We start from the raw sequence: 17,737 nt of genomic DNA, 5'->3' as shown, positions 1-17,737 counted from the left end.
ATTTACTGCTGTTTAGTTGACATTACTTTGGTGGAATTTGTAGCTATTTGTTCTGTTTGATAACAGAAGGGCTGTTTTTACTCAAGCACTTTATTTTAACATGCCCTACTATGAAAATAGTAGGTGCTTTTTAATTTTTTTCTCCTTAAAATGTTTTAAAGGCTGTAGGAAATAGCAGCATACTGGGGAATTAAAGCATCTGCATCTGGACTTTCAAACTTGTCTGTGTCACCATGGTCTACTATATTATTTGCAAATACTGTGTTTTCTGTGGGACTGCTGTGTTAGAAAACAAGACAGGGGAGTGGGGAAAAGCAAAGGTAATAAATAATGGAAAGTAGGTAATTTAAATTGGCTGAAGACTTCAATACCTAACTGGATTGTAAAAGTGATTGTGTGTCTTTAGACACTTAAGTGTATTTGATTCCAGATCGCTTGTGAATGTATGTTTCTGAAAAGTTGGAGTGTTTATTCCTAAACAATTTAGGCAAGCATTTATTTTTTTTGTTGGAATGCATCTAAGGAGAAGGTTTGTGATTTTCTTTTTAATTCTCTCCTGTGTTTCTAGTATTTAGAAGAAGAGTACCGTAAAGGAGCACGAGAGGATGATCCAATGCCCCCTGTACAACCATATCACTATGGATCTCATTATTCTAACAGTGGAACTGTACTTCATTTCCTGGTTAGGCTGCCACCTTTCACTAAAATGTTTTTAGCTTATCAAGGTAAGGTTGCATTTGCTTTTACTTGCCTTTTACATCTGGGCCTTTTTCCAATAACTCAGGAATGCTAAATGTTACCCTATTTAGCATAGGTTTTCCAATTCCAGATAGCTAAGCCTGGTAAAATTTAATCTGGTATGCTTTAACAGTAGATCTATTATTGAAATTATCAAGCTAGACCATAAATCTGGTCATCTGATGTTTATACCTTAGTTTCTGTAGCATAAAAAGCTGACCTCTATTTGACTTGCAGTCGATGTGTAACACATAGCAATTGAGATAAGAGAATTCCAATGTTCTCAGCTGACTAGAGAGCAGTTAACAGCGTGAAGTTGCAGATATGCAGCTGTTAGTCCATCATCAATGTAACTATTGAGTTTGGATTTCTTTACAGATCAAAGTTTTGACATCCCAGACAGAACTTTTCACTCTACCAATACAACCTGGCGCCTCTCTTCGTATGAATCAATGACTGACGTAAAGGAGCTTATACCAGAATTTTTCTACCTCCCCGACTTTCTAGTTAACAGAGAAGGTATACTAAAAGGACAACAGAACTATATACCCAAAAGAGTTGTATGATTGAGCTAATGGGCTGAAACTGAGAACATTTATATGCCTTGCCTGAATATGCTAAGTAGTTGATGTATGGGAGAAATCTGGCACAAATTTGTGGGCTATGCTAAAAAAGCTGTTATGTAGGAGTTAAGATGAGTTTTTCCCTAATTTTGTCAGCAGGGCAAAGGAGTTTGCTGTTTTCTCATTTTTCCATTCAAATGCATATGTACAGCTGAATATGTTTTGGAGAGACTTGTTAATGATGCTGCTTTGTTGATTGTTAATCACCATGCTTAATCATTGAGGTCTGTAGAACCCTACAGACCTTTTTGAAGTTACTGTGAACTAAAATGTTGGAATATTCACTCCCCTGTTTCTAGGCTTTGATTTTGGAGTGCGTCAAAATGGTGACAGAGTTAACCACGTCAATCTTCCACCCTGGGCCCGTAACGATCCTCGTCTGTTCATCTTGATTCATCGTCAGGCCTTGGAGTCTGATCATGTTTCCCAGACAATCTGTCACTGGATTGACTTGGTGTTTGGTTATAAGCAAAAAGGCAAGGCCTCTGTTCAGGCTATTAATGTCTTTCATCCTGCAGTAAGTATTTGTTAAGCAGCATGTTTGTTCATTGTCCTTAGTAACTTAATGGGGCAAAGTTTGGTTTGACTGGCTTGGACAACATCAAGCATGAAACAAGATCCCTTGCTCATGGAGTGTTGAAGAATAAGAAAAGGCTTTACAATTTCAGCATTGAACTGTAAGATCCCAGTGATCTATTGTGATACTTAGTGAATTTTTGTTCCTCTTTCTTGCCTTGGGCTAGGTGTGGGGCATGATCAGATCTGGGGCTTAGACCTTGTGGATAATTGTTTGCAGTGGCTTGCAGTATTGATTGTTGTAACTGTGTATATCTGCTCCTGCCTAATTCAAAAGCTTTTAATTTAGGCAGGTGCTGCTGCAGCTTTTGATGGGATTGAAATGGTTCTGTGTGTCCTGAGCTCATGGTGTTTTCCTTCATACACGTCCTGTGTTCTGTCCCTCTAATGAGCACTTTTCTCTACAGTAAATTTAATTTCAAATAAGTCTTCATTTAATGTTAGGACTTGCAGAGTTTTACTGCATAATTGCAACATGGATATCTTGAATTGCATTCTTAGCTTCAATCCTTACTATCACAAGGTTTGCTCAGCAGGTAGTTCTGGTTGTAAATGCATTCAAATGCTTCCTGGTTTTAGTGTTTGTTCTGTGACTGGAAAAGCTTGGTAAATACCATAAAATGGTAATGTGTGGCAATGATGCCTTTGTCAAGTAGCCATCCAAATACTTCCCTTTCTTTTACTCTTTTTGGGCTTCAGTATTGATTTTGTTAGTACTGTGAGCTTCAAATATTAAGTTTGTATATTCATTATTTTTTAAAGTGAAAAGTCAAGGCCTTTGTGACTGAGAAAAAGTGTGTGATGCACAGTTGGAGAGGCTGGAAAAAGACAAATAGAAGGAAATAATTTGCACTCTCTTGAAGTGTGAGGTTTCTTTCTCCTTCCCTACCCCAAAAGAGAGCTTTAATATGCTCATTAAAAAATGGTAAAGAAAATAAACTTCTCCAGCTCTTTCTAATTCTTTTGTTTATCATCAGCAACCCTTCCAGTTTTGCACAGATTGGTAAAGGTCTCAAAAAAAACCTTCAACAGAAATTAGTCATGGGACAGATGAAGGAGCAGCTCACATGAGTATCCTTAAAGTGGTAGTTTATTCCAATAAAGAGGAGGTGACAAGGTTATGCTCTCAGTGGCTCTTAAGTCAGCACAGTCATTGTGGGATCTCTTCTGGTCCACACCTTAAGCAAACAGCTGAAGAGTCTGCCTCTGCATTTGTGTGTATGTGTTGCAAAATCTTTCCCAAAGACAAACCCGACAAGCTTATTCTTGCCCCTCTCCTTTCTTTTTTGCCTATAGACCTATTTTGGGATGGATGTTTCTGCTGTTGAAGATCCTGTTCAGAGAAGAGCCCTTGAAACAATGATAAAAACATATGGACAAACGCCCCGCCAGCTGTTTCATACAGCACATGTTAGTAGACCTGGATCCAGGCTTATCATGGAAGGAGAACTTCCTGCTGCCATGGGATTACTAGTGCAGTTTGCTTTCAGAGAAACCAGAGAACACACTAAAGAAATCATTTACCCAGTATGTAATTTTCAATTGCAAGATGGTTTAATTAATATCCATGTGCTGCAATTGTTGTACCCTGTACCCTTTGTTTAGAATTTTCTTCCTAAAAGTGCTACTTGCTATATTGTACTGTAAAGAAGATACATAAAATTAGGAAGTGATAGTGAAAATTATTTTCATGCTTTGGTGATATTTTGTGTAAACTAAGATCTGAGTTTGTCTTGGTTTTGGGAAATAGGTGTTGGAAAGCATTTCAGTTAACCAGTTTTATAGTTTCCATGATGAATTGTGGAATCTGTGTGCAGACCTATAGCCAGCAAACACATACTGTGCTTTCTTCCATTCCATCCTCAGCTTTTTTACTGCCTGTAGGACAATTAAACTTTCTTCACTTCAAGCACTTTTTTTCCCTGAAGTCCAGTCAGAAACTGCATCCTTGGATTTAGAGATCTGTATTTTTCACTAAACTACCTGAACTAGAAGCTTGCAGCCTATGCCTTTAAAGAAGCAGTAGAACTACCTTAAAGTCAACAGTTTAACTGATGGTACTAAAGTGCTTTGAACTTCTGTCTAGTGGTTTTAGAGTAAAGACTTCAGCTGTCCTTACCATGTGATTGCTTACAGGAAACTGACATGAATCATTCTACATTACTAATGAAATTGTTTTTCTGAAAGTTCTATAATTTGAACCTTGTCTGTGCTTGTTTTAGAGTCCATTACCGTGGATAAAGGGCTTGAAGTGGGGAGAATATGTTGGTTCCCCAAGTGCTCCAGACCCTGTTGTCTGCTTTAGCCAACCACATGGAGAAAGGTTTGGCTCTCTTCAAGCTTTACCAACTAAGGCTATCTGTGGCTTGTCCAGCAAGTTCTGCCTTTTGATGATATATAGCAAGGAGCAAGGTATGAATTTGTGCTTTATTCTCTACATGCTCCATATATGTGAAATGAGCCATAAAAAAATTAAATCTAATCCTACTATTGTTCTTCAGCAAACTTCCCAAGTTGCTTTTGCCAAAGATTAATTTATAATTCCATAAGCAGCTTCCACATGTGTGGTATCTTTACTGGAGGGTGGATTTTCCTTATAATTTTCAAAACTACAATAGAGGCATTCTGTAATTCATATTTTTCATTGGAGCGGCTGAAGCATGAGAATTTAACTTTAGAACTTGCCAGCAGATTGGGTCCAAGAACCGAAGAAGAGATGAAAAAACGCATGTGGCAACAGAAAGGAAAACTTAAGAAATGGATTTTAGAGGCAGACAATGAGAAAAGTTAACAGTAAAAAAGCAGAGGTGAAGAATCTTCTGCTTTCAGTTAAACTTTTGGAGGGATTCTTATTGAGAATGTACAAACAAGTTCTTACAATCTTTTGTTTTCTTGGTGGCATATACTAGTGCAGGCTTTCTAAAAATAAATGACATTTAGTCAACAAAAATAAGTAACATTCTCCTTGAAGTTACAAGCACTTCTTTCTCTAGGTGGTATTGTCTGCCCTTTTTCTCTGTTCTCAAAAGAATGCATCTCTTCTTCAAAAAAGTTTTGTCCAGGTTGCAAATTGTCTTTGGAGAAGATGGAATGTTCATTTGGTCTCTGAAAACTGTTTATAATATGTTGCAGACAATACCTTCTTTTGAAACTTTGGGGAGGTTATATTTTATTTGTGATAAAATATAGTTGTTATATTTAATTTGTGATAAAACATGAACCTGAGACTTTAGTTGTTGACTGTGTAAGTGGTTGCATCTTGCTGTGCACATGACACAATGCTGTGTGCCTTCCTTCAGGCGTGAGGAGCATGCACAGCACTGACATTCAGTGGTCAGCCATCCTGAGCTGGGGCTATGCCGATAACATCTTACGGCTGAAAAGCAAGCAAAGTGAACCTCCAGTCAATTTTATACAGAGCTCACAGCTCCATCAGGTAAAACGAAATCAGTCTCTTGCTCTTCAATTTAATATTGGTAGTTTAAGTGCTGGCTTGACTTGGCAGTGGGGTACTCTTGCTTTCGCCTTTTCTGGAGACGAGCATCCAGTCACAACTCATTTTAATCTTTTTGATTTGCTTTGGAATGTGCTCCACTGTTTTATCTTGTTCCTTGTTGTTTTCCTGTACTAGATAAAGATTCCTTTTGAATTAATTTGATTTTTGTAGGTTTTCCTTCTTATAGAATATTGCTGTGAATGTAATAAAGTTTTAAGCTTTGTCCCAAGAAAAATCAATACAGAAAAAAAGTATAGGAGCTTCATGTTGGAAGAACAACTCCACTCTAGTTTAGGATCCATTTGAAGAAGATTTTCTTAAAGATTTTTAGGGAAAGCTACATAATTTCTGTCAGAATCCAGTGACTGGTAAGATCTTGCAAAAAGATTTTGGTGGATGATCTTGAAGTCTGCACTAGTCTGCACTGCTCTTTAGCTATGAATTCCAGGCTACATAAAACTCCCTCTTTACTCTGTTTCTGACATAGTAACAAATACAACCTAGAATAGCTATATTTTAGCTCTTGGATTTCTTTAGCTTAGATGTTTTACATGTCTTTTCATAAGATAACTAATAAAGAATCGGTTTGACCAAATGCTGTGGCATAATGAGAACAGCAGTTAGAATAGTTTTCTGTTCTAATTTTTTCCTGGATTTGTTTTGTCTTTTCAAGGTAACAAGTTGTGCTTGGGTGCCAGACAGTTGTCAGCTGTTCACAGGTAGTAAATCTGGTGTCATCACAGCATATATGAACAGATTCACCAGCAATACAGTAAGTTACATTGGAAATAATTCATAAATAAAGGATTTCGTGTACTCAGTATTACAGTCTTTTTTTTAACAGGAAAAATGAGGAAAAGCCATATTCTGGATAATGACTAAAAACTTACATGTGTTTTTAGTATTTATTTTGAAAGCTCCTCTGACATCTCAGCATGTTTGTTTGCCTGTTTTTCTTAAGCTGCTGTTTACATACAGCTAGGCTTTAGTCAGTCCTCATCACCTGAGTGCGCAACATGTACAGCTCTGACTGTGTTCGGGACAGGGCTGGAACTGAAGCTCTCTGGCACAGTGAAGCTCCCTGCATTAAGGAGTAACTTCTGTGTGGGAGACAGAGCCTTTCAGTGCTTTAACTGAAGCTGTGGAATGCAATTCCCCAAAGCAAACAATAATTCAAGTGCAGAAGGCACTTAAACTACAGAGAGCCAGGATGAATTCTCAGACAGTGTATGTACTAACCACCAAGCCTCTATTTTGTCATATTCTCCAAGGGGCAAAGTTGTGAGTAGGGAAGGCAGAAAGTAGCTTGCATTACTTAATTTTTAGTGGAAATACTGAGAGTAATAGAAAGTCCCTTGATGCTGTTTGCTAATAAAAATAGCATAAATCGAACTCAAAATTAAAAATCTAATTCTGACTGAGTTTTGAAGCTTCCATCTGAATCTTCCATTCTTTCTTTAGCAGTAACTTCTATTCTCCATAGTTTTAACAAAGAGTAGACAATTTTCCTACCAGCTCATTTTAGGTGTGTCTACAGTATTACCCATAGCAACAACTGAACTGGTTTCCTAGTTGTAGCTTAACACAGGTATTGGCAAACATATTTGGTGTTGTACTCCTTGATGCTCTTGAATCCCTACATTAGCATGAGCTGGAGAGAACCTTGATATGGTCTGCTATGCCTACCCAGTTTTCTGTTTTCAGTAGTGGCAAACAGCAGATACTTAGACTAGGAAGAACATAAACAAAGTGATTTGTAGAATTTTTTTCCCCTTGGCTTTCTTCCAGTTTCTGGTGGTCTGCCACTCATACATCCTAAGCTCAGCAGCACTTTGAGTTCAGGAAATGAAGCAGAGCTTCAAGCCTGCAAGCTTTACTTAGTTGGATCATAAGTCAGGCACCTTAACTGCTTCCCAGAATAGTGAACTTGTAAATAACCTGTACTGAGACTTGAATTCCAGTTATTTTTTTAACTAGAAATTGAATATACTTGCCTTCTGCAAAGCTGAAAAGAAACTTTAGCTAGTGGGGTTATGGTTCTTGAGTTCCTTCTGTTTCCTAGAAAAAAGTGATTTTTGTTCATCTGCACAGATGATGTTCTTTTAGACCATCTTTGCTGAATTTCTCAGCACTGACAGTTTTACATGCCCCAGGCAGAGGGACATTGTGTCAATTTTGTAGCTCCTGTGGTTGAGTCAGTTACCCAAGTCAGGGCTGCAGGGAATGCAAATGTGCTTCCTGACATCTGCTCTGTATCTATCTTGTAAGCTGATCAGCAATAAAGTGAACTGTTTGTTATAATGCAGTACTTGAAATGTGAATATTTTGCCCTGTTTCACGTTTGTATAAATGCAGTGCATGGGCATGAAGTACATAGTGTTATTAATTGGGTGTGGGAACTCAAAGGCATGCTGTCAGAATTCAAAAATGGCTCCATGTTGTGCTCCAGGTGCTCTGTTTTTCCTTACCTTACAATGGTGAAAACCCCATGAAGTACTGCTTTGACTCTGATCTGTGCTGACAATAAGTCACACCTGCATGAGCCCGAGCCACAGGTTGTACACATTATTTCAGCCTTCACTTGCTCATTGTTAGAGGTGTCTTGCAAACAGAGAGTACACTTGGAGGACCTGTTTGGGTAAAACTGGGAAGAATTTCAATTCCCCTCTCGAGTCCTGTAGGCAGAAAGAGCTGCTGTTTAAAGATAGATATGTAAATGCACGTTTTCCCATATCTAGATACCATTTTAGGGTTTGTCACCTAAAAGCGGGGGGGAAGTAAGAAGGGGAAGACATTTCAGTGAGAAGTGCCTATTTCATGACTTATTAGAACTTAATATAACTTAATACGCTTGGTATTAGAATTCCAGTTTGTCTTGTTGCAGTATTATTACGATAAAAATCAATAAACCATTGCTATTAGTGTGGTAGGGAGAAGCTGCAAAAGGTGGGTGCTGCTTTTGGTTCAAGTGTTGAAATGCAGATTAAGAGGAAACACTTCAAAGGAAGTGGGAGAACCACAGTAAAAAGGTTATCAAAATCAGTTCTTCATAAAAACACAAGTCTTGTTTGTTGCTGTTATAGAAAATTTTGGTATAATTTTCTTTTCTCTTAACTGAGAAAGCATTAAAGAAGGATTTTTATGTGTGAGGTGTCACTGAGAATACCTGGGTACTTTCTTAAATGTCTTTTATATGGATAAGATCCTCAATAGCAAGAGCAAACTAGCAGGTCTTTCTGTTGTTAGACTGTGCATTGCCTTTTGCAGTACTACATAGATTAGATTGTCTCTTTTAGTGCAAAAATGTACATTTTCTACAACCTATGACTTAAGCATGTGTGTACTTGTCTGTTTGAACTTTCAAGGGGTTTTTTTGTAGACCTGCTATAGGTAGGTATCCTGTACCCTCATACAAAAATGCAGGTGATATGCTCTGGCATGGGTGAGGAAACCAGCAGAAAATTGTTCTCTTCCTTTACCAAGATTATTCTAATCTCTGTACAGCAAGTTGTCTTAAATAAAGCATTAGCATTCTGATTAAGATCCTTCAACTTTGCCAGTTTTCAGGAAGTCTGAGTCATTTCAAATTATATAACTTGAATAAAAATTGTTGTTTGGTGTTAAATTTTGCTACTTTAATTTTTACCTAGCCATTTCTGTATTTAAACTTGACTTCCTGCATGTTTTTCCAACTTTATCATTGAAGAACTTGGCACCAACTTGAGAAATTCCTAGTAACTTGCTGTATGGAGAGTGACAACTTCCAAGCTGGGCTTTCCTTTTATGTTTCCAAGTGTCTTCACTAGATGCTTAAATATTGAGAACTGTCATTTCAGTGTTATATGGAAAGAGCAGTCTGGCAGGAAACAAATCAGCTGACTTCAAAGTGTGTAATTGAGACAGAGCTACAGTAGTTTTTCATTCTGGTTCATCAGATCACATCAATATATTTGCTGAGACTAAAGCATTGGAAGAAAAAAGTTGAACATCAATGATAGCTATGTTTTTTCACATTATAAAGTGTTAAACATTATAAAGCATGAACATAGATGCTAAAATTAAAAGCAATAGGAACCGTTCTTTGAAAACTAAGACTTTAACTAGGCTTATCTTTTTTAGAAAAAGAGACATTAATTTTCTTTTTCATGAGAGTTTCTTATCTTGCTATTTTTCAGCCTTCAGAGATAGAAATGGAGTCACAAGTCCATCTGTATGGACACACAGCAGAAATAACAAGCTTATTTGTGTGCAAACCATACAGTATAATGATCAGTGTCAGCAAAGATGGAACCTGCATAATATGGGATTTGAACAGGTACAAGTATATATATAACTTTTTCCCATAGCTTTCTTATAAATACAGGTTTTCCCACTCTTGGGTAGCTTTACACCTTTGAAGTTAGTTGAATTTGTTCTGTGTATATCTTATTGGGAAGTCAAACCCTTACAGTTTTTTCTCTTAAAAGGTGCTATAATTTTATTGTGAATATGAAAAATACCATAATTGAGCAAAATGTTGATTGAAATTAATGTAATTATTTTTAAGATTTTCCTCGAAGGACCTTTTTTGCATTTGAGTCTGAAATTTAGGCTTCTTCCTTTTGTTTTCTTCAGGCTGTGCTATGTCCAGAGTCTGGCTGGACACAAGAGTCCTGTGACTGCAGTTTCAGCAAGTGAAACCACTGGTGATATTGCAACAGTTTGTGATTCAGGTATGTCTGTCAGTCAAGAAAGCTGTTTTGACTTGCAGATGAAATAAATCATGAGAGTTGTAATTAAATTAGTTACTGAGTATGTATTAATCATCTGAGGATGCATTCAGTCATACAGGAGGCAACATTTTGCTTTTTTTTACATGGTAACATACAAATTTCTCCAGGAGTGATTAGACAGGTGTTTGAACGTAATGTAGAGGTATGAAGGCCAACAACTTGGTCTCTTTATAAAAAGACGTGCAATTTCAAAGGTGCCTGGGAGACTCCCATTTTGTGATGTTGGCTGCTTTCATTTTGAGAGATTTTTTTTATCAAAAGTACAATTCTTTGGGGGAGTACCATGTAATACAGAGTACAGGCAAGGGGTATTAAGGGACAAGGGGATGTTATTGTGGCAGTTTCAAGAAACTAATATTTAGATTTTTTTACTTGGAGACTTTCAGGTCCATTTCTATAGCTCACAAAACCTTTTTTTTTCTGCAAAGCATTTTATTTGTTAATTAGTGTAAATATTTCCTTTTAAGACAATTTCTTTCAAGACAAAAGCAGTAATTGGGTTGTTAGTTTGTGGATATAATCAAATAATGCCAGATAATCAGGTAAGAGAACTGTGCTTGCTATTTAAGTATTTTGCTTAAAATGCAAGTTAAGGTATGAGAACTAGCTGCTTAGATAGCTAGTATGAATTCCATCTTAGTGCCTTCCCTGTTAGTGGTCATTAAAAGTAAATTCATGTAGTGTTTTGTAAGTAAAATGTTCCATAAATAGGATGTGATGGCTTCTAAATCACTGCAGTTCCATAAATAGGATGTGATGGCTTCTAAATCACTGCAGTGGCTTGGTGGTTTGTGTGCTTCCTGTCTCAGAGAGAGAGAGGGAGAAGTAATTGCAGAGACTACTCAGTCATTTAAAACTTATGAACTCTCAAGAAGTTGAATTCTTTACCATGGAATATTTAAATATTATTAACTTAACTGTGATCTAGACTTATTTTCTTAATACTCCCGTGCTATGTTCTGTTACAGTTGGAGGAGGCAGTGATTTGAGACTTTGGACAGTTAATGGTGATCTTGTTGGACATGTGCACTGCAGGGAAAGTATTTGCTCTGTTGCTTTCTCTAACCAGCCTGAAGGTGTGTCTGTCAATGTGATTGCAGGGGGCCTTGAAAATGGAGTTGTAAGGTAAGCATTTGAAATTTTTATTTATTAAAATGCTCTATCACTTAGCCTTACAGTTTGGGAGCATGTAGCCAAACATCATGCTGATATTTGGCTTTAAGGAAAGTGGACAAGCTGTTACTCAGCTCCCAGTCTTAACAGTTGCTAAATAGATTGTTTATCACTGAAGTATTTGTAAAAGCAAGTGTGAAGAAAAATGGCTCTCTCTTTCAGACTGTGGAGTACGTGGGATTTGAAGCCGGTACGCGAAATAACATTTTCGAAGTCAGCCAAACCTATTGTAAGGTAAAAGGATCTTAAGTGTACAATGAATGCATTTTTATCTTTAGGAAAAAAACCCCCAAACCAACAAACAAAACCACAACAAAATAGTCTTGAGTATTGAACATGAAAATAAGAGGCAAATGCTTGTGCCTAAAAAGAGCAGTGCAAACATACTAATTATTCATGAAAGCAAAGTGAGCACAAGTGTGCTGTATTGGTAATGACAGTAATAACTACATTCTGCTGCTGGCAGATGGGAATTAGCAGGATTCCCTTGAAAACGGAACAGTAACTCCTCCTCTTATTTTAAAATTTAATATTTTTCCTCATAATCTGAGTTGAAATGAGATAATCTTAACTATGCCAGACTTAAATATACAGTTTTTGTTCCTCAAAATTAAATTAAAATACTGCCTTTTCCATTTTTTCTGATGGTGGAGGAAAATGGTGAAGAAAGAGGCAAACTCAGAGTAGCCTGGAAGCTGCCATTTTGGAGTGCTTGTGTAGTTAGTTTTCTCAGAGTCCCCTTGATTTAGATGAGCAGAGTTCTTGTGCCAAAGTGTTTTCAGAAGGTGGTCAAAGGATTGACTCTTTGATATCCCCAGTGGTACAGTAGTCTGCAAAAGGTCTTAGAGTTATGCCAAAATTTTATCTTAATGTTAGCATTGTAACAAATTACTCTGAAAAATTTTGTTTTGACTGTTGTTAAAATACCCTTTAAAATCCAAACTACCATTTTTTTTTAGAAACTAAAAAGATTGTCTGGTAGCAGTTATTGTCTTTGTTACATCCTTTAAGCAGCATATTTCACAAAGCTTGTAGATAACGATTTAGTAGCTATTGAATAATTTAAAGTTTCCTGCTTAAATGTGGCAGTAAATGGATGCTGACCTTCATGCTCTCTAGCATTACTCATGGCATGACTGAAAGGCTTTACTACCCCTGTTACTGCTCAAAAAATGCCCATCTGAACAAAAGTCCTGTGCTGTGCCATGGAATCTGTTGGATTTAGTTTCCGCCTTTGTCAGCAGTGCAAGTTCAGAGGGCACTGAGCTCTGTTGCTGAAAACCTTTCCTTTCAGAAACAGAAGGGAAGAGGGTAGGATTTTGCTACTAATCTTGCCCTTTGCTGTGACACTGCAAAGAAATGAGTATTAAACTGCAGAGGATGTTGAAGTGCTGGCCAAAGCTGCAGTTCAGCCTGTTTGGGTACAGGTGGATAAGCAGATATATGCAAACATATGGCTGTGTTAGCGTAGGCACTGGGCCTCCCCTGACAGCTCATCTCTGTTGGCTGAACTCTCACAGGCTTTTAATGCCTTCTAGCATTATAAATAGTCCCATTTGGTATAAAGATAGACTCTCTCCTTGTTTTGCAGCCTTACGTTTTCTTGCGACGGCCATCACTTGTTCACAGCTAACAGCGATGGGAACGTCATCGCCTGGTGCCGCAAGGACCAGCAGCGCCTGAAGCTGCCCATGTTCTACTCCTTCCTCAGCAGCTACGCGGCTGGGTGACGGCAGGGCCTGCTGCTGACTCGTATCTCTGATGCACTTTAATCCGAATAGGCTACAGGAGCTCTTCTTTAACTGGACTTTGAAGTACTTTGAATGTCTCTAGAATGACTGAATAGGTGGGTTTTTTAAAAAGAGCAGCCTAAGGTGGTTGTAAGATTGCATATGTGCATGCACAAACTTGAAGCATACCCAGGTCAGCAGGAAGCTCTGGTCATATTATCCAATGCCAGCAAAGTGACTAAGAAATGCTCAATGCTGCAATATAAAACACCAATGGTATTTTTTTAAATCACTTCTTGGACAGAAGTATTTAAAAAAATTAATTATGCTTATTCCCCCTCTTAGTATGTAAAATATCAGCAGCATCAAGTTCTGTAAATATCTATTCAAATGTCAGCATATGTATATCTGATTAGTTGAATGTGGTATGGTTAGCTCTGGGATAAGCAGTCCAAAACTTAAAAATCAACTACCACTTAAAATTGCTTTTTTTGAGAAGCAAAGAACTTAGTAGGTGCTTTTTGCACCATCTTACGGTATTGTAATGCTAAAAATAGAATTTCTGCTATCTTTATATTTGTAATTTTTGCCATCTTCTCTGTTACTGTAATAGTCTTTGCAGCAGACAACAATAAAATATTTGTCTTAGTGATGGGTAGATACCTCATGGCATCATGAAACAGTGGTTAGATCGCAATGCAGTGTGAACTCCCTAACTTTGTGCTAGTTGGCTATCGCAGTTCTGTGGCAGAACATCTATTATGTACACACACAGCTTATCTTCCAGAGCTCTAAAAGGAGGTGTTAAAGAAGGAACAGATGTGCTCCTGTTCCAGTGTCATTGAGGTTCAATACACTGTAAAATGTTTGAATCTAACTGCTTGAATAATCAATGTTCATAAGCATCAGATTATTCGGAAAGGTTCACACAGATACACTGTGCAAATTTGTTGTGTATTCCTGGGTGCTATTTTATGAGGGGGAAAAAATAAGCCTCTGTTGTGAACGGCTTAAAAAATTGGAAATCTTAGGCCACATGACAAATTAGTATTTCCGTTGATGGATTTGAAGACCTCTAAACCTGGCACCATGACTGAGTGCCTACTAGTCATGCGAACGGTAAAGCAAAAATGCTACGCAAGTCTGATGTAGTTACATTTTCCTTTTAAATTGCTTTGCTTTTTTATCACTGACATGTTCTGCTATTGCCATTCAAACTGCTGTGTCTTCTCATGTTAAAGGCTCATCTGCTTTCAGAACACTTCACATGAAGTTGTCAGGTTGTGACGAAGGTCACACACACACACACACACACACACACACACACACACACACAAGCAATCTTTACATTTCTTTTGAAAATTCCAAATAGTCTTCAGAAACTCTTGAGATTTCCCTTTAAGAACTTTTCAAACTAGAAAAACTTAAGAAAAATGTTCTCATAGTTCATGACACAATTGGTTCAATTAAGTAAGTGGCTGCATACTGTATGGATTGAGTTTTAAACTGCATATTATTGTAGCAGCATTGTATGGGATGGCTTTAGTCCTATTTTTCTCTGTCTGAATGTTAATGTAAGGTCCAAGTACTGACTGAAAAGCTTCCTGGCTCATGTTGATGTGATGTGCTTTGTTTAAGAAAAAAAAGACAAACATTGTGGTTTTGGGGTGCTTTTGTGCTCCCTGTTTTGGGGTGTTGCTCACAAAGGCTTATTTTTTTATAAAGTAGAATTCCACTTGTTACAAACCAATATGCAAAACTGCTGGCCTTGTAAAGAGTGCAATATTATATATTTTTATGTAAAAGTAAAAATGATTTTTGAAGCAAGGAATATTTATTCAGCTTAACATTCTGGAACTATTAAAATAACATTGCAATAGTGTCTGTGCATGATGTACTTAAATTTCCTGTAAATGTCACATTCCACACTGTATTTGTATATACACTGTCACATTGTTGGGTAATAAACAGATCTTTGTATCAAACCATTTTGAGATAATTAGAAACATGTTTTTGGCTTAGTTGCAACTTTCTTCTTTTAGGGAATCTATCATGCCTTGCTCCAGATCAGTTTTTGCTGATTCCCTTGTCTTTCATATTTTAAAAATCATTACGTGGGAAGGTTCCATTTATGGACTACATCCTGTGTCTGTCAAACTGAAGGTGGTGAGTGTAAGATGGGAAGTGGGAAACTATCTGTATCACTTTGCACATGTGTGCATGTGTCCTTCCTTCCCCATAGGATGCATGACTAGAATTTGGATGAAATGATGGCTCTCAAAGCAGAGACATTCCCATTCCTTCCATCTGCCTTCTCACTGAAAACCTGTCTGAGCAGCAAAGGCAGAAAAGCAAATTCTCTCTGGATTCTCAGGAAGATGGGTGGAAATTGGAAGACTGGGATCTTGGGGAGGCATCTGAAAGGATGTGAGGCTCGTTCTGCTGCCAGCCAGAGTTTGGGAGATGTTCATGGGGCAAGGCCTATCTACCTGATTGCAGGATCCTGTGGTAAATCCCAACCTTTCTGCTCTGATAGTGGAGAGACGTGGTGAGAAAGGGAAGGGGAGGCAATAGCTAGATGTTCACTTGTGGTGGGAGAGGGAGTCTCCAGCCCATTACTGAAAGGGAACCCTGATCTTGCATTTAGAGATCCACTGCTTAGACAAACCCATGACAATGAACAGAAGGAAAAAAATAGCCTGAACTGAATTAAGCAAAAATATAATAGTAAAAAATAACAATGGAGTGGTGGGGAAAACATCACCTGGCTTGCTACTAATAAATTTTTAGTTTTTTAGTTTACCTTTTAATTTCTTCATGCCTCTTTTTGCTTAAAGCTGTATTGGGTTTTTTCCTTGCATATGAAAATGGAAGTCACACTTCTGTATGTTTCTACTATATCAAAAAACAATCAAACAATTACTATTTAAAAGCTCTGCTTGGCTTGAAAAATATCCACTGGAATATTTAAGCCTCTGTACATAAAGACACCTTTTTTACTTTGCTGCTGTATTAAGTTACAAACTACTGACTGCTGTTTGGAGATTTATTTGCCATTACTGCTCTGGAGTGGGGTCAGAAAGGCACTGATTTTCCATTGGAGTTTCTGTAATAGGCTCTGTTGTGTATTTCATAATTTTGAAAAAAGATTAAAAATTAAATGTGGCTGCTCTGATTAGGCCCCTAAGCTGTTCTGGACTACAAAACAGAATGTAATTGAGTAAAACAGGAGCTTGCTTACTGTTTCCAGCTTTAAGCTAGCATTCCAAGGGAAAAAAAAAATTAAAATCCTTATTCTCTAATGCAATTGACTGAAACCCATGTAAGGCTCATTAGGGCCAAGTTCATGTAAATTTAAGGAATAGACATTTGTGTTGGCTGTATCGGTATTGTTTTCAGAACCTGTAGGGGAGACTCCTGATTGTGGTGGAAGGTTAAGAGTTTGCAAATTTAAAAGGAGGCAATTTAAAGTAAATAACTGTGCAATATATTATGAAAATATGTTTTTAAAACAGCCATTTCCCACCTTTATATTTTAGCTTAAGTCATAAAATTGTTATAATCCAGGTAAAAATATTCTGATGACAATGGCCTCATGATTAGAACTATCTAATGTGCTCTTTGTCTAACAGCATGAGCATGTAAATCCTGTGTGTGGGGAATGGGGCCTTTTGTAGATTGATGATGTGGTTGAACATGAATCAAAGAGCAGCAGCACAGGCCAATGAAGTCTCCATCAGTTTCTGGAACTCTAGTTATGGGAAGCCTGTGAACTTACCTAATTATATTTAGTGATGTTTGCCTTCTTCCTGTTGCATCTCCTTCTGCCAAGCCGCTACCCCAAAAGCCATTGACTCCATCTCAGAAGAGGCTGCCCTTGCTCCAAAGCACATTTAGAAATAGGACTCTTCCTTGTTCCAGAAAACAAATGTTACTTGGGAATTCTGCTCAATTATGATGGAATGGGAAAATATGCTGAGGGCAGGTAGGAGAAAACATACACCCCTCCAGAGGGAACGGTCATCTTACTGGGGAAAAAATTAATGAGACTGGTGATCCTGCCAATGGGTTATCACAGCTGACAATATTTTTATTCAAAGATATTAACTGGCACTTTTAAATGCTGCAGAACCATACAGCTTTTATAAGGAGAAGCATATAAAAATTGATCTATGAAGCTGAATTCTATTGTTCTGACATACTAGCCCTGACAAGGTGAGTCTAAGCAGCCCCTTTCCCACAGCAGTTCCATTCCTCAGGGCCAGCTTTTACATCATCCTTCTGGTTTTTGGTGTGGAGGCAGGACAGGCACTGTGGGCTCTCACCCCAAACCCCAGTGCCATTTGGGCTTTGCTGTTTGAGGTACAGCGCTACACGCTGGGGACAGAGTGGCTGGGAAGTGGCCCAGTGGAAAAGGATGTGGAGGTGCTGGTCAGCACCCAGCTGAACATGAGCCAGCTGTGCCCAGGTGGCTGAGAAGGCCCATGGCATCCTGGCCTGGATCAGCAACAGTGGGGCCAGCAAGGCCAGGGCAGTGACTGTACTGTGCACAGCACTGGTGCGGCTGCACCCTCAGTATTCTGTGTTCGGTTTTGGGCCCCTCCGTTCAGGAAGGATGCTGAGCTGCTG

The 17,737-nt window shown here is 38.0% G+C and overlaps 1 protein-coding gene across 1 annotated transcript in view; it reads left to right on the top strand.

Annotated features, from left to right (window-relative positions):
• The window catches only part of LYST (lysosomal trafficking regulator), a 77,542-nt gene extending 62,446 nt beyond the window's left edge, over positions 1 to 15,096 (top strand). The window contains exons 42-53 of the mRNA XM_066546789.1: positions 569 to 725; positions 1,117 to 1,257; positions 1,661 to 1,878; positions 3,234 to 3,464; positions 4,160 to 4,349; positions 5,237 to 5,373; positions 6,107 to 6,205; positions 9,609 to 9,748; positions 10,048 to 10,145; positions 11,174 to 11,330; positions 11,541 to 11,612; positions 12,970 to 15,096. Coding sequence (XP_066402886.1) covers positions 569 to 725; positions 1,117 to 1,257; positions 1,661 to 1,878; positions 3,234 to 3,464; positions 4,160 to 4,349; positions 5,237 to 5,373; positions 6,107 to 6,205; positions 9,609 to 9,748; positions 10,048 to 10,145; positions 11,174 to 11,330; positions 11,541 to 11,612; positions 12,970 to 13,108 — 1,779 coding nt within the window. The 3' untranslated portion in view covers positions 13,109 to 15,096. The remainder of the gene's footprint in view (positions 1 to 568; positions 726 to 1,116; positions 1,258 to 1,660; positions 1,879 to 3,233; positions 3,465 to 4,159; positions 4,350 to 5,236; positions 5,374 to 6,106; positions 6,206 to 9,608; positions 9,749 to 10,047; positions 10,146 to 11,173; positions 11,331 to 11,540; positions 11,613 to 12,969) is intronic.
• Positions 15,097 to 17,737: the final 2,641 nt, after the last annotated feature.

Source organism: Molothrus aeneus, chromosome 3, assembly GCF_037042795.1.
Source record: "Molothrus aeneus isolate 106 chromosome 3, BPBGC_Maene_1.0, whole genome shotgun sequence".
Taxonomy (NCBI): domain Eukaryota; kingdom Metazoa; phylum Chordata; class Aves; order Passeriformes; family Icteridae; genus Molothrus; species Molothrus aeneus.
The sequence above is the reverse complement of the archived record's forward strand: the minus strand, read 5'-3'. Positions and strand labels throughout refer to the sequence as shown.